General features: G+C 38.9%; 2 protein-coding genes across 3 annotated transcripts; one reads left to right on the top strand and one right to left on the bottom strand.

Annotated features, from left to right (window-relative positions):
• Window positions 1–16: 16 nt before the first annotated feature.
• LOC122016159 lies at window positions 17–4,911 on the top strand. The gene is made up of 4 exons (XM_042573384.1): window positions 17–438; window positions 3,062–3,131; window positions 3,208–3,285; window positions 4,671–4,911. The coding sequence occupies exons 1-3, from the start codon at window positions 97–99 to the stop codon at window positions 3,282–3,284; spliced, it is 489 nt and encodes a 162-aa protein (XP_042429318.1). The 5' UTR covers window positions 17–96; the 3' UTR covers window position 3,285; window positions 4,671–4,911.
• A 483-nt stretch (window positions 4,912–5,394) lies between these two features.
• LOC122016118 (CASP-like protein 4B2) lies at window positions 5,395–10,505 on the bottom strand. 2 transcript variants are annotated; one of them, XM_042573316.1, is made up of 3 exons: window positions 9,929–10,505; window positions 9,697–9,854; window positions 5,395–5,744 (listed from the first exon to the last, which is right to left on the bottom strand). In XM_042573316.1, exons 1-3 carry the CDS (start codon window positions 10,228–10,230, stop codon window positions 5,542–5,544), a joined length of 663 nt encoding a protein of 220 aa, XP_042429250.1. In that variant the 5' UTR covers window positions 10,231–10,505; the 3' UTR covers window positions 5,395–5,541. The 2 variants fall into 2 exon arrangements, with proteins under 2 accessions (XP_042429250.1, XP_042429258.1); XM_042573324.1 differs by having other exon boundaries at window positions 9,697–9,832; window positions 9,929–10,495.
• Window positions 10,506–13,847: the final 3,342 nt, after the last annotated feature.

Here is a 13,847-nt window from a genome sequence, read left to right as displayed (position 1 = left end):
TCACCCGGAGATGAGAGTGCTTGCAAATCCTCTTTTTCGCCACAACGATATATCTTTTATAGCCCTCATCTGCGTCTGCCTCCTCCGCCGCCATTTATGGGCAAGGGCCCGCCGCCGCCGGCGAATCTAGAGAGGTACGCCCGCGTCGTGGCCGAGAGGATACGAAGATCCAAGGTCGCCAAGCCGGACCTTAGGTGTCTGTCTTCGGTCAAAGAGGAGGCCGCTGCCATTGCCGCATCTTCTAGAGGTATCCGACGGAGGATGGACGAAACGAAGATGCAGGAGGGTCGCGTCCCTCTGAAGGACGTGGTAGCGGACTGCACCAGGCGGTGGTTTCAGGACACGCTCAAGGAGGCCAGGGCTGGGGATGCTGGGATGCAGGTTCTTGTTGGTCAGATGTACCAGAGCGGCTACGGAGTATCGAAGAACGAGCAAAAGGTGAGGACTTTCATTTCATAATCTAAATATGTTCATCGTTTCCATGTGTAGATTGAGACATTTAGTGGGAAAGGGAGGAAAGGGTGTTGCTTCTCTTGCTTGTGATGCTTGTTTTATGGGAAACGGCGTTGCTCCTCCATTGACTACTCCGAATTGCACGTGTACCTTACTTCCTTCCCTTCTCTTCGATTCCTTTCCTTTCAGCCCCTCGCGAAGCTATCCATACAAACAATGTGTTTGACAGTAGGGTTTCCTGCTTCGGATTTGCTGATTTGAGGAAGTTACTGGTCTTAATTGGAAAGGTCTCATCTTTAGTGCTATTTTCAAATCTTCATGTTTTTCAGAAGAATGAATTTGTTTCTGAGCAATACCTACCAACACACCAAAGATTTAACAATGATAGGGATGTTTGCTCGTAAACTTGATGGTTACTTTGATTATATCTCTTAACATTGATATCTTGGATTTTTGAATTTAAAATAAGCATTTTCATTTCTGGGATCTCAAAACGAGAGTTGATGGATATGAAATTGCTGTAAGAGTTTTAGATATGATGGATCTATTAGTCGATGGTAAAGAGATACTGTCAAATAAAGCATTAATAGGATACTGAATTGTTGGAGAGAACTCTGGAGTCTAATATGAACCTCTTGTGCCCTTAGTATAAAAGATAAAAAAAAAATTATAGGATTATGGTACAATCTCCTATACTTTATGGATTGAAGTAGGGAAACAATGCATGCAAAAGGTTGATTTTGCATAGATGAGAATTTTGAGATTGATATGTGAACTTACTAGAAAGGATATAGTTAAACAATTAGGTGTAGCTCCAAGAATTGATAAAATGAAAGCAAATAAAATGAGATGGTACAACATGTTCAAAGTTGATTACTAGACTTTGAATTAGAAGAGTTGAATCGGTTAGAAGAAAAGGTATAAGGGAATAGAGAGAGAAATATTAGTCAGTATAATGTAAAATAACTTAACTTACTTGAATATTACTATTACTATAGCCTTGCATGGGTGTTCAATGAGGAATAAGATTCATGTGCCAAGTCCAAGTTGGGGCATTATAATCATTTCTTTAAAAGCATTCCACATTCCAAGTTGCTAATCTAATTTATGTAATAATTTCTTTTTTTTTTCATAGACTCAACGATGCTGAAACTTTTGTTATTTTGCATCACATGAGGGATTAGCATTATAATAAGTTTGATTTAGACCCATGTTCATGCTATTGTTTACATATCCTTACATTGACTATTGAGAGCATAAAACAATCCTCTACCTTTTTCAGCAACGTTAGGGCTAGCATTAGAGATGTTGCATACATTTTTAATTTCCTGTATGCTTATCACCCCAATCTCATGTTCGTTTAGGCATATCAAAGCTTTATATTTTGTTGTGAGTATCTCATTTGATTTGATTCTCCTTCACAGCCATAGAAGTTTTGCAAGTTTAATTTGTAGTTACCCAGTAATAGAACAAGTTATTTCTTCGGTCTGAAATTCTCATTGTGATTTATTGATGTGTGAGCCTATTGAAATTTCAGAATGTGCTATTTAGCTATTTAAAAGAGGTGATATGATACTTAGCGTAACATTTGTTTGTTGTAGTTGTGCAAATTTAAGTGACTACGGATTAGCACATGACTTTATCTTCATGAAAAAGGTGATGTGACAATAGATATTGCAATCTGTCTTCCCTTTTCACGTGTAGTTTAAAAGATTATAGAAAGTTTAACACTATTGTCAGTCAAGGTGTCATGGATAATCTTATGGATTAAATGCATAAAGTTCATGCACAACGAAATCTTCCAAGATTTGTAGGCATTGCATATGGAAGATAGAGCTATTTTGCATCTGAAGAACAAGCCAAACAAAGGTGTTGCTGATCAAGATCCCACCTTAGAACGACAAGTGTTTCATAGGAACTGAATCACTGATTGTAAATTGTAGGATGCAACATTCTAACAAAAAAGAATTTTAATTGTATTGGATATCATATAGTTATTTTATGGTCTATAATTCGTAAGATGTTTCTGCATTGTGTGATTAGTAATTGTAATGACAAAAATTAAAAAGGACTTGAATAGTTAGAAGTTGAAAAGGAATCTCATAGAATAAAAAATTTTCTCAAAAAGATCGATCACTTTTAAGTTAATATTGATCTTTAAAATGCTAAGCGAATGCAAGTATATTCCATTCAGTCAAGGTTGTATAGGTCTAGATCCTAAATGATAAGGGGGCATAAGATGGGAGTGTAGGTTTGTAAGCACCTACCCAGTCCATTCAGTACGCCTGGTCAGCCAACCTATTCAGTCCATCCATCTTATTTATTTTTATTTATACTTGAAATGATAAAGCATATTATATTTACCAGAGATTGAATAATCATTGCATTTATCAAACTAGAATGATAACATCCACACGTTGAAATAAAATAATTGCTGAAATTACCCATTCCATTCCCACCTACCAAACTTGCCTAAGAGTTTAAGATTGTAAGAGGTAGATTCCCTGGAAAGATCCATTATTTTGAAAGGTTACACAATATGTACGAATTAGTGTTTTTCTGAATTCTTTCTGTGACAAATTCTTTAATTTGCTCTTGGCATCTGCAGGCAAATGCTTGGATTTCAAGAGCATCAAAGTATCGGAGTTCAGTTTGGAAGGTTAGCGACAAACGGCCAGGTGATACTCTAATTGGGACCGGATCTATCACCTATGATATATATTTAGGGTGTTGCTCAGCTGTTTTATTTCTCAGGTTATAATGCCAGTGACTCAGATTCTGATGAGGAGAAGATTAACATCAAATCATCAGCAGAAGGACCTGGTTCATAAGGTGAGTTATTCTTGTGTTCTGTTTGGTAAATTTTAAACTCGATTCTAGATGATTGATGCTCTATCAAGTTAAAAGGCAAAAGAAATAAGTAGCCATGGATCACTATTATTTTATTTTTGCATCTCAAATAATTTATAGTCCAATATATCAGATATTTGAAAGGTCCTGTTAAAATTGAATGGCCAAAGTGATTTACTGCTAATCTTGAACTATCTTTCACATATCTAGTTCTTTTGATTCTTGCTAATTTCATTTTTATTAATTCATTGATCATGACGCATGACAAGGAACACAAATTTGTCTTTCTGTTCTAATCTTGGTCCAGTGAAATTTCCTGCACGATGTTAAATATACCACAAAATTAAATAGTCTAGTGCAAGAAAGATATTCTTTTAGAATTTTAGGCCTTCATTTTTAAGTTGTTTTGTCATGTGCTGTAGTCTAGCTTGAGATAACAGGATACAAGGAAGATTGCTCTCCTAGAGATGCTCAATCCTGAAGTTTAAGAATGAATTAGAGGTTTATTTCTCGAATGTGAATTTGATATTGTCAATATTTAGTTCAATAATCTTTGTGATTTGGGGTTGTAAAAGTGTCTGCAAATTGGTTTGGGTACATGATTTAAAATCTTACTCCTGGAGTGGAACTAGATAGTTTGGTACTGTTTTGATAGTAGGTGTTAAGAGGAAAAGAAGAGGGAGGAGCTAAGCTTAAGGCATTGCCCTGAAGAAGCCTTTTGGCTTTCAAGAGTTCGTTCAACATTGACATTTATACGGAACTAAAGTTTTGCCCTTGCGTAGTGAAGAGGCTTCAGTCACCTGGCGTAGTCATGAGTAGGACAGTCACAAAGCTGTGGAGCTGGATCATTTATGTGGAGAATGGGCCACGAGACCGAGAGGAGATCAATCAGTTAGAGGGTGGATCGTGAGGATGGATTATGACCGGCACAACTCGAGATTTTAATCCATGCTTGGGTATAGATAGCAAGTGAATCATTTTCAACAGTATGAAATTAGTTACACCTTGACTAACGGAGAAACTCTTATATCCACAGTTGTCGTCGAAATCAGACTAGACACAGCGGGTTGAAGCTCTAGGTAACTAGTTCACTGGATTGGCAATTGGGTCAATCAGTCAGATGCATGTTGACCCAAGTATTGATTCTACCAAACTTATTTAGATTGATCTGGACAAACCGTAAGGATCATATATTTGTCAAAGAAAATTTATTCTAGTCATATCCAACACTGAAATTTACTTTATACATATTTGTAACCTATTTAGCTATGAAACTAAATAACTAAATGCATTCCTCTATACATATTTCTTGAAAAGCTTCAATGTTCACCCCAAGGCTTATTTTGATTTCTTGCAACTCTCTGCAGATTCTCTCTGTCAGTGCATCAACACCCAACTATTTACTTTCCTGCAACGCCTTTTGATTCCCAAGGATTGCATGGTAGATTTCCAAGAATAAATTTTGTTCAAGTTGTGCAACTTCTTCTCCCAGTCTTTTCATTTAGGACTAGTTGTTGTAATTGTAAATGAGTTATTATATCTGGATATACTAATCCTTTCAATCGTGTGAATTATTTTTATTACGAAAGAAATTATGATTTTTGATAACCCACTTTTCTGGATGCGATTTTGGGTTGCCTGTGTTATGAGAAAATTGCAGTTTGGTGAACAATAAGTTGTGGATTTTTTTTTCTTTATTTTGCCTAACTTTTTGGATATTGAACTCGATACACATTTTTTTTTGTGCGCTTATTTGATAAGATCCACAGCGGAGATACATTAGTAAAAGAATAAAATCAGATAATTAAAACAGAGATACATTATGGAATTTTGTGAATACTGTGAACCTCTTACATTTTTATGTATTGACTATTATAATTCTACAAAACTCATGCTGCAAGGAAAAAGAAACTAATCTGTGATCATCTCCTAACCTCATGATTAAAATACCAAGAACCAATGGAGGATAATGAGATAACATACATAAGCAGTATAACCATAGAGTTTCAGTTCTGTAACTTGAAAGTGACCGTGCTGCAACCAAGGTCGCAGTTTAGGTAAACTGGATGAGCAGATATGAGGCATAGAAAATTCCAAGAACAATCCTACTGTACAGATTGAAGGTCAGTTCAAACAATGAGATAATACAGAAATTTGAAATAAAAAACACTCGTGCAGGGGTCAGTACAAAGCTTTACTGAAGAAAGAAGAGAAAAAGTTTAGATCATGCAGAATATTTCAAGGATGTTTGTTCATATGTAGTTCTTTGAGACTCTGTAGCCAGAGATGAGAGATGATACTGCAAGGGCTATGAAAGCTAAGAACGCCATGCTGATAGAAGCTGCTGATGCATCTGTGAAGATATTTGTCACTGTTTCTCGCATATGATTTGTAATTGGAATGGCTGCAGAGGATGCTGAGATAAGCAGGTATGCAATCACCTGTGAAGTTTGGCAAGCAATCTCAAATACCAAGCAACACTAAGTAATTGTTCAAGTTCATGATAATCACAACTCGTCAAATAAGAGTTCTACTGTTCTAGCCATTGATAAGTATACCTGATGCACAAATTTGATCTTGTTTACTTCCAATAACATGCCCTTTATAGCATAATCATCAAGCAAAAGATTTAAGGAGCTAGGTGATTGCTAAAACGATATTAGGGTAGAGGCAGTTGCATCACAGGAAAGCATGTGGATGAACAAGTCCAGTGTTACAAATATTTTTCATTGTTCTATTTTTTTTTTTTTTGCCAAAACGATATTAGGGGAGAGGCAGTTGCATCACAGGAAATCATGTGGAAGAACAAGTCCAGTGTTACAAATATTGATCATTGTTCTATTTCTAGCTGGAGATAATAATGATCCCGTGACAATTAAATGCAAAGGTATATACAAATAAAAATTTCTTGCCACACAACTTCTTAGTCACGTTATTCTTATGTCCATTGGCAAAATTATGTTAACTGGTATTAGCCATCATCTTTAGGCTAGCAGTTTCAAGAATACTTAAATGCAGTATCAAGAATATGACTTAGGTTGGCTTTGATACTGTATATACTATGTCAACAAATGAAAAAAAAAAAAATAGAGGTTAAGTGGATGATGACGGGATTTAAATTAACAACATTGCTTAGCTGAGTTGTGAGTTCCATTAACTTTATTCACTGGAAAATTTTAGAGCAAATTGAGTAGTTTGTTTCATTATATGTAGAAGATAGATGGCCTCATCATCTAAATGGAATAGTATGCACATTTTTGTTTAATCTTTATGTTAAATGATGTGATCATACATAACCTCAGATATTTGACCAATAATCTCATAAAGCACCTATGCTATAAACCTATTTTAAGAATGTCAAAGCTATTTTTTGAAGCCAAAAGGTTATAAACCACTAAATGACAAATATCACTGGAACAATAAATTTTCAGAATTGTTCTAGATTTTAAAGTGATGGGCAATACTTTAAATATATGAACAGAAAAAAAAAGTTTAATAAATAGGTCATATTTAAGAAAGGGAGTTTGTTTCCGTTTTTCTTTTACAGTTTATGAATATTATTTTCTTCCTACTGATTCTACCTAGCCAATACAACCAAAACAGGGTTTTGATGACAGGTCGATTTCAATACAAACTGATACTGCAAACTAAGGTGGTGGTTGCTATTGGAATCCTCTTTGATAATCAGGAGTTGTGCGCTCGAGGCCTTCATATATGATGTCTTGTCAACACCATCCTACCCCTGCTATATATGAATTATACATAAAGGGAAAGATATTTCTAACTTTATGAATGGTGAGATGATCAACAAATCATCGGACAAAGGGAGAAAATGGTAGACCGTCCTATAAAAAAGTACATGCGCTTGAACTAATGGAGTCGCAATCCCTTCTCTAGATGAAGATTGAGCAAAACCCAATCCTTGAGCAACTCATCAAGATCCTCATCAAAGAAATTTATTGAAGCAACAGGCAAACGTGAAATGACCAATGAATCAGACTAGGAGACAAAAACTTAAACTATTTCTGTGGAATTAAATTGTGCAACCAATGCAGAGACTGTATTCCAGAGCAAAATGAGGGTTCACTAACACCTTTACAAATGACCATGGTATTGCAGAGGTTTTTCCTACCCACTACACCAACATAATGGTCATAGGAAACAGCATCAGTATCGAGATAATTTGGTCATCCTTGAGTTTATCTCACATGACCTCTCCCAAGAGTTATGTTTGGCTTGCAACTCAAATGAGTTCTCATGCAAATTTTACTAGAAGTTTTAGGATAAATTTGAAAGCCATTTGAGCTTAGTTTTGATGATTTTTAATTTTGCTTGAGATTATGCATTCTAGCCAGTATCCAACTCTAAGCTTGATCTCTACCGAACTTATGATGCTTCAATAAATGAATAATAGGCACTCTATCTCTAGTAAACATACAGTCGTTATGGGTTCTGTGGGTGCTTTAATGCTAGAGTTCTTCAAAGATTTTGACTCGGTAAGTTGGAGATGATTACTTCATGCTACAAGCACTTGACTTGGTGATGAATAGCCATCCTAGTCCATTGGTCCAACACACAAAGGGAAGCCATCTGTTCTTGACAATAGATGCCCAAATCAGTTCCATAACAAAAGAGCTCTTAGGTAGGGCGACCAAGTCTCCCCATATGTTTCTCTTAAATCTTAATTGCAGACACCTTTTCACATTCTACAGAAATTTGAGATAGTGATTTAATTCATGCAGTTAGTAAGCAGATTATTGGAAGTGGCATCCAAGCTGCTCAATATGTGGACAGCATGCAGCCAAGATGATCATGATCAGATCGAAGCACTGAGACAATTCTTTGGCTTTATGAACAGTCCACTGACTTGAAAATCAATTACAAGAACCTCCTTTGGGGTGCCAATCCATCAAGAAGTCAACCATATCAGTTGGATTGTAGAAGGCACATAGCTACATATTTTTGTCTTTACCATTCAACAAAATGCCTTTTCACAAGTGACTTTTTTCCACTCATCTACAAGGTTCAGGATACAAGAATGCCTGTCCTGCTAAGAGGTATTATTCTTATCCCCAACAGAAAGAGTGACCTTGTTCAATAATGTACTCTTAGCCATCCCAGAAAAGTACAGGTCTTTCAAAATACAAGCTTATGGTATTAAGTAAGTCAACAAATCCAGAAGGAATCCAGAAAGACATTCCTATGCACCAGTACTCGTCCATAGGATAAATCTGCCAAGCTACCTGGTAATACGTGGTGAGACCAAAAGCAGAGGGAGGCTCGGGAATCATAGATTAACAATCCTATAACTTGTCAGTTCTCTCATGTTGGTGGTGGCAGGTTGCAAAATGGAGCAGATTCTATTTTATGTTGTAACATGTTATGAACATCTTGCCTAAACTGTTCGTCAAAACCTTGGCAGTGCCAAACTCTTTGTGATAGTGACATATCAGACATAGTTATGCTCACAAGGAGTAGCCACTTTGTGTCAGTGTCATTAGTACCTAGCGAACATAATCCATCCTTTTTTGGCCTCTCAAATGGTTGCACAACTGAAGTTTATCATTGCTTCTCCCTAACCTTTATGCCCGCTGCCTCACACACCTCCACCACCATCAGGACGGACCACATAGCAATCCCCTTGCCAATTAGTGCCTCATATGGTCTTGATGAACCCACTCTCTGGCACTGGAGAAGATGTCCTAATCTGGAAACTAATAATAATGGTTGGTTCACAGTTAACTCCACTTATTCTCTGTTGAGTAAAGGCAGATAACAAGTAACTTGGTTGAGTTAGGATAGTACCTGAACCTATCAATTTTTCAGAAGGCACATATTTTGATAACTTTTTGACTAGAACTTAGAATATATCTAGGTAGTTTTTCTTTTGTCAAGCCGAGTCTGAAACTCTTTCTTTGCAATTCCAATTATCTAAAAAAAAAAATCTTCTGAAATTGAAAATCTCTTTACTAAGCAAATATTAGGTAGCTTCTATATTGCTTCCATGAAAACAAACCTGAATGATCAAGGAAGGAAATTCTCCAAAATCACATCCTTTCCTTTAGTGTAAACAGTTGTCTGCATTGCCAACCCTTATTCTGTTCAATTTACTTATGTTTGAGAAATTCACGGATTTCAGTACTAACTGAATTATATCAGAACTATAGATAAAGTACCTTTCAGGATCACACAGCAGCAAACACTTATACTAAATGATATATTGAATTGGTATTCTTGCATAATCTAAGAGCAATAAACGAATAGAAGGTTTCCAACAGAAGTATAATTTCTTCATATGAATCAAACCAGTTAAAACCCCAAATCCCTAAATTCGGTGATCCCCTAATTGTCAACCAGAGTGATAAACAGTAAGGTCGAGTGAAGAATCCCTACCTGGTCTCCAGAAAAATCCACGATCCATGAATATTGTATAGGCACCAAATCCAGCCCACCCCTCGTCTGGCTCCTCTGTCTGATAATCTGAGCCATCGAGTAGGCGAACGCGAGCACGGAAACAGCCAGCAAGTACCTTACCAGAACCACAGAGTGGCCTTACCAAATTTTGTTAAATAAATAAATTAAAAAAAAGCACTTACAGCCGCATCAAAATCGAACAAGAAATTACCGGTATTCCTGGTACCGAGAGAAATCCTCCCAGTCGCCGTGCTTATTGGAGGCGAGGACGATAAGGGCGACGAGAGAGAAGAGGCCTGCGAAGGCACGGAGCAGCAGCACGACCTTGTCGAGCAGATCCTCCATCCTGGACGTCCGCCGCACCGGGCGCGGGCGCGGAGCTCCCGGCGGCGTTGCCGAGAGAGGGGTAGTAGGGAAAGTAGGAAAAGTAGGAAAAGGGCTTCCGGAATCTGACGGCGGCGTCTCGTTGGCCACGCCACGAGGGCCGAGCTCGCTGGTGTCGGTCGTCGTCATCGCAGTGCTCCTCGACTCAAGGATCGATTGATGCGTCGGAAGAGGAAAGGCCGGGAAAAACAAGCAGACAAGTGGCCCGACGACAGATGGCCGGACGAAAACAGGAAGAGGGTTTTGGGGAGCGACAGCATGAGCATTTAGCAAGAGTGCAAGACCAATAGCAAGTACATAAAAACTAAAAAGTAAAAGATCAAAAATAAAAGATTGGTACAGACTTTGTTTTACCTCCCGATCCGTAGTCGGTCTTTCGACATCCTTGCAAGGCTATTGAATTTCGAAGGTATTTTCTTCATGGTGCAGCTGGGCCAAGAGCCACCGTCACTGTCGCGGTAAATTAACTAAGCGTTGTAAGTAAATTTGATATTTGATTTGGTAAGTATTTATCTTCGTTATACCAAACTAATTAAATAAATAAATTTAAAAACTAATTAAAATAAATAAATAAACTTATATATATATATATATATATATATATATATATATATATATATATATATATATATAAATGTTATGCTGGGCGACGCTTTGTGCGCGACGCGCAGACGTGTCACCACTAGCTCAATTTCACTACAAATAAAATAATCGACAAAAGTGACTCTCTCCCTTTCTCGTCTTTGTTCAAAATTTCGGCGGCGCTTATTACCAAAAATAAAATCTCCCTCGCCGCTCTCTCTCTCTCCCTCCCTCTCCCTCGCCGCTCTCTCTCCCTCGCTCCCGGTCCCCTCCGGCGTCCGTCCTCTGAGCGACCTTACGCTTTCCCGGAAAATTCAATATTTTTTGTCTGGCTCGCCGCTCGTCCCCTTCCCTCAATCCCTCCGTCGAAACTCGTCCCTCGCGCTCCCGGCCGGAAAGTTGCTCCGGCGTCTTCAATCGCAGGTCTACTATGAGATCCTACCACCTCACTCCAATTTAATTGCTTAATCCACACCGTTCTTACCTTGTGAAATCGGTATAAAAATAGCTGTAATAATTGTATAAAGATGCACCGCGGCTTTGCTCTTATTTCTACTGTTGCATCAACTACTACGATTGATGAAACCGTGCTTGTAGGATATGACTTGCATTGGTCGAATTTATAAGGTCGGAAGGACTTATGCTACGATCTGGATGGTCGACGGCTCCAACAACCGCCTGCTCTCCGGTAGACTTTCATTTTGCTGCTACAAGGTATAGCAGCATCATGGGGAGGAAGCTGCTACAACGTGTAGCAGTTAACTGTGCATGAAGCTGTCACACCTTGTAACAGTTGACTTGATATTTTCTAGCAGAGATTAACGTACTCGGTACTCATAGTTTTCATATTGTCTTTATCAACCCGATTCAAAAATTATTCTTAAAAAAAAATTTCACTGCTTCAGCGCCTTTCCTGCTGCAGATTGATTGGAATTCTCTCTCCTTCGCTCCCTCCGTCTCCCTCGTCTTCGTCGAAGGTCGTCCGACTGACCACTTGGGCCCCTGCCGGGAAAGTGAAAGGCTCCAACAACCGCCTGCTCTCCGGTGGACTTTCATTTTGCTGCTACAAGGTGTAGCAGCTTCATGGGGAGGAAGCTGCTACAACGTGTAGCAGTTAACTATGCATGAAGTTGTCACACCTTGTAGCAGCTGACTTGATATTTTCTAGCAGAGATTAACGTACTCGGTACCCATAGTTTTCATATTGTCTTTATCAACCCGATTCAAAAATTATTCTTAAAAAAAAATTTCACTGCTTCAGCGCTTTTTCTGCTACAGATTGATTGGAATTCTCTCTCCTTCGCTCCCTCCGTCTCCCTCGTCTTCGTCGAAGGTCGTCCGGCTGACCACTTGGGCTCCTGGTGGGAAAGTGAAAGGCTCCAACAACCGCCTGCTCTCCAGTGGACTTTCATTTTGCTGCTACAAGGTGTACCCATTGACTACTACAGTAACCTCTTGGGATTTTACTTTGGGTACAATCTCTCATGTACTCATACCCTTCATGATTCACTTGACCCTTCCTTGCATCTTTGACTTCTTGCCTTCAAGCCTTCTTCCTTTGGTTCTCGTCCCTCGAATGCATTCAAGCCCGTGGCATATCCTAATGTCATCTTTCGTGTATGCCTCGAAGTGTGCTTCCCTCAACTCTTGTCCTTGTTGTCTTGTCCACGGTCCCCCGGATGCTCCATCTTTCACCGGACCCGAAGTCATCAAACTGAGTCATATATGTATTTTGTAAAGCTGCGCACTCACATACACATATCAAATAACAACAGTAAACCTAACTTAAACCCTTTGCCCAAACATCAAAATACATGGTCACACCGGACCATCGGGATTGCTCCAATAGTTCCTTCCTGGTCTACAAATATTCTTCTTTTTCTTCTGCTTGTTGATCTTTGGGAGCTACAAAATTATATTTGATTATTAACAAAATTTTAAAATCGGTTTTGAAAAATACCTCCATTCACTTTTTCTACATTGCGAACTCTCTCTCGAACTTAGACGGGTAGATGCTTAGTCCGACCATTATCTCGTTGCTTCAGTTGACGATTAGTCCTTCTAAGATGGTTGTCTCTGATACCAATTATAGATCCCGATAGGCCGACTAGAGAGGAGTGAATAGCTCTTCAAGTAAGTTAGAAAAAATCTCTTGATTTTACTTAGCATGGATGCACAATTAGATTAAGTAAATATACACAATTAACATTAAAGAAAACAACTTTAAAGAATAGGTAAAAAAGTCAGAGTTTACTTGGTTACAACTTAATGATTGTTAATCCAAAATATTGAAAAACTCACTAAAAACTCCTTAGTTGAAGGCGGAGAAACCTTTTACATACGATGACAGCTCAGAAAAGACTAGGAAAGTAAATACAAAAGTTGTTGTTCAGTTGTTGTAAAATGAAATGAACCAAGAGTCTATTTATAGTTTGTTAGTTAAATACATCCATTGGCTGACGTGGCATCTCCGGGAGCTTGGAATAGCTCTGGGCACCTCCAGCGATGTAACTGTTGGGATTTTTAATTCAATTCCCTTTAGTCCCACATTGCTAAGTGGAGAAGCTTGGAAGGGCTTATATAGGAAGTCCTTCCATCCTTGCTTAGCAATGATAAGAGGACCTACACGCATGCGTGGGCCAAGCCCAAATCGAGTGGATTTGTGGGGTTCGAGCCGAAAATCCATAAACCGGGCGTCACGTGCGCGATTAACGCGCGCAGGGGGGGTGCAAATCCCCAGCCCGTGGGCCTTGCGCTCACGGGCGGCCCTTGTCTGTTTTTGCTGGTTTAATTCAGTCTGAACCAAACCAGTTTGGTTTCTGGTTCTGGTTCGGTCTGAACCAAAACCAAACCAGAGTTTGGTTCCGCGCGAGGAAGGGACGCGGACTCTGGTTTGGTCCGCGTGAGGAAGTGAAGCAGCGCTTCGGTTCTGTCCGCGTCGCGTGAGGATGCGAAACAACGCATCCGCGCGTGAGAAGAGAAAGCAAAAGCAAAGTGTGCGTCTCTTCCTCCGCACTGTTTCAAGTGTATAAATACACTTCCTCACTTCCTTCTCAATTCACTCCAGAAAGCAAAGCATTTCTTCTCCCTTGCTTTCTACTTCTTTTTGAGTTCTGAGGCTTGGTTCGCGATCTGAGGTTGAGTCCGAGTGCGGCGCTCGTTTT

Source organism: Zingiber officinale, chromosome 1A (genome assembly GCF_018446385.1).
Source record: "Zingiber officinale cultivar Zhangliang chromosome 1A, Zo_v1.1, whole genome shotgun sequence".
NCBI classification, from domain to species: Eukaryota; Viridiplantae; Streptophyta; class Magnoliopsida; order Zingiberales; family Zingiberaceae; genus Zingiber; species Zingiber officinale.
The sequence above is the reverse complement of the archived record's forward strand: the minus strand, read 5'-3'. Positions and strand labels throughout refer to the sequence as shown.

Coding starts and splice junctions, on each gene's coding strand:
- LOC122016159 (XM_042573384.1), top strand. CDS start 97: ATGGGCAAGGGCCCGCCGCCGCCGGCGAATCTAGAGAGGTACGCCCGC. Junction 439..3,061: donor TATCGAAGAACGAGCAAAAG/GTGAGGACTTTC, acceptor TGGCATCTGCAG/GCAAATGCTTGGATTTCAAG. Junction 3,132..3,207: donor GGTTAGCGACAAACGGCCAG/GTGATACTCTAA, acceptor TTTATTTCTCAG/GTTATAATGCCAGTGACTCA.
- LOC122016118 (XM_042573316.1), bottom strand. CDS start 10,230: ATGACGACGACCGACACCAGCGAGCTCGGCCCTCGTGGCGTGGCCAAC. Junction 9,855..9,928: donor TCTCGGTACCAGGAATACCG/GTAATTTCTTGT, acceptor AAATTTGGTAAG/GCCACTCTGTGGTTCTGGTA. Junction 5,745..9,696: donor TGGATTTTTCTGGAGACCAG/GTAGGGATTCTT, acceptor CAAACTTCACAG/GTGATTGCATACCTGCTTAT.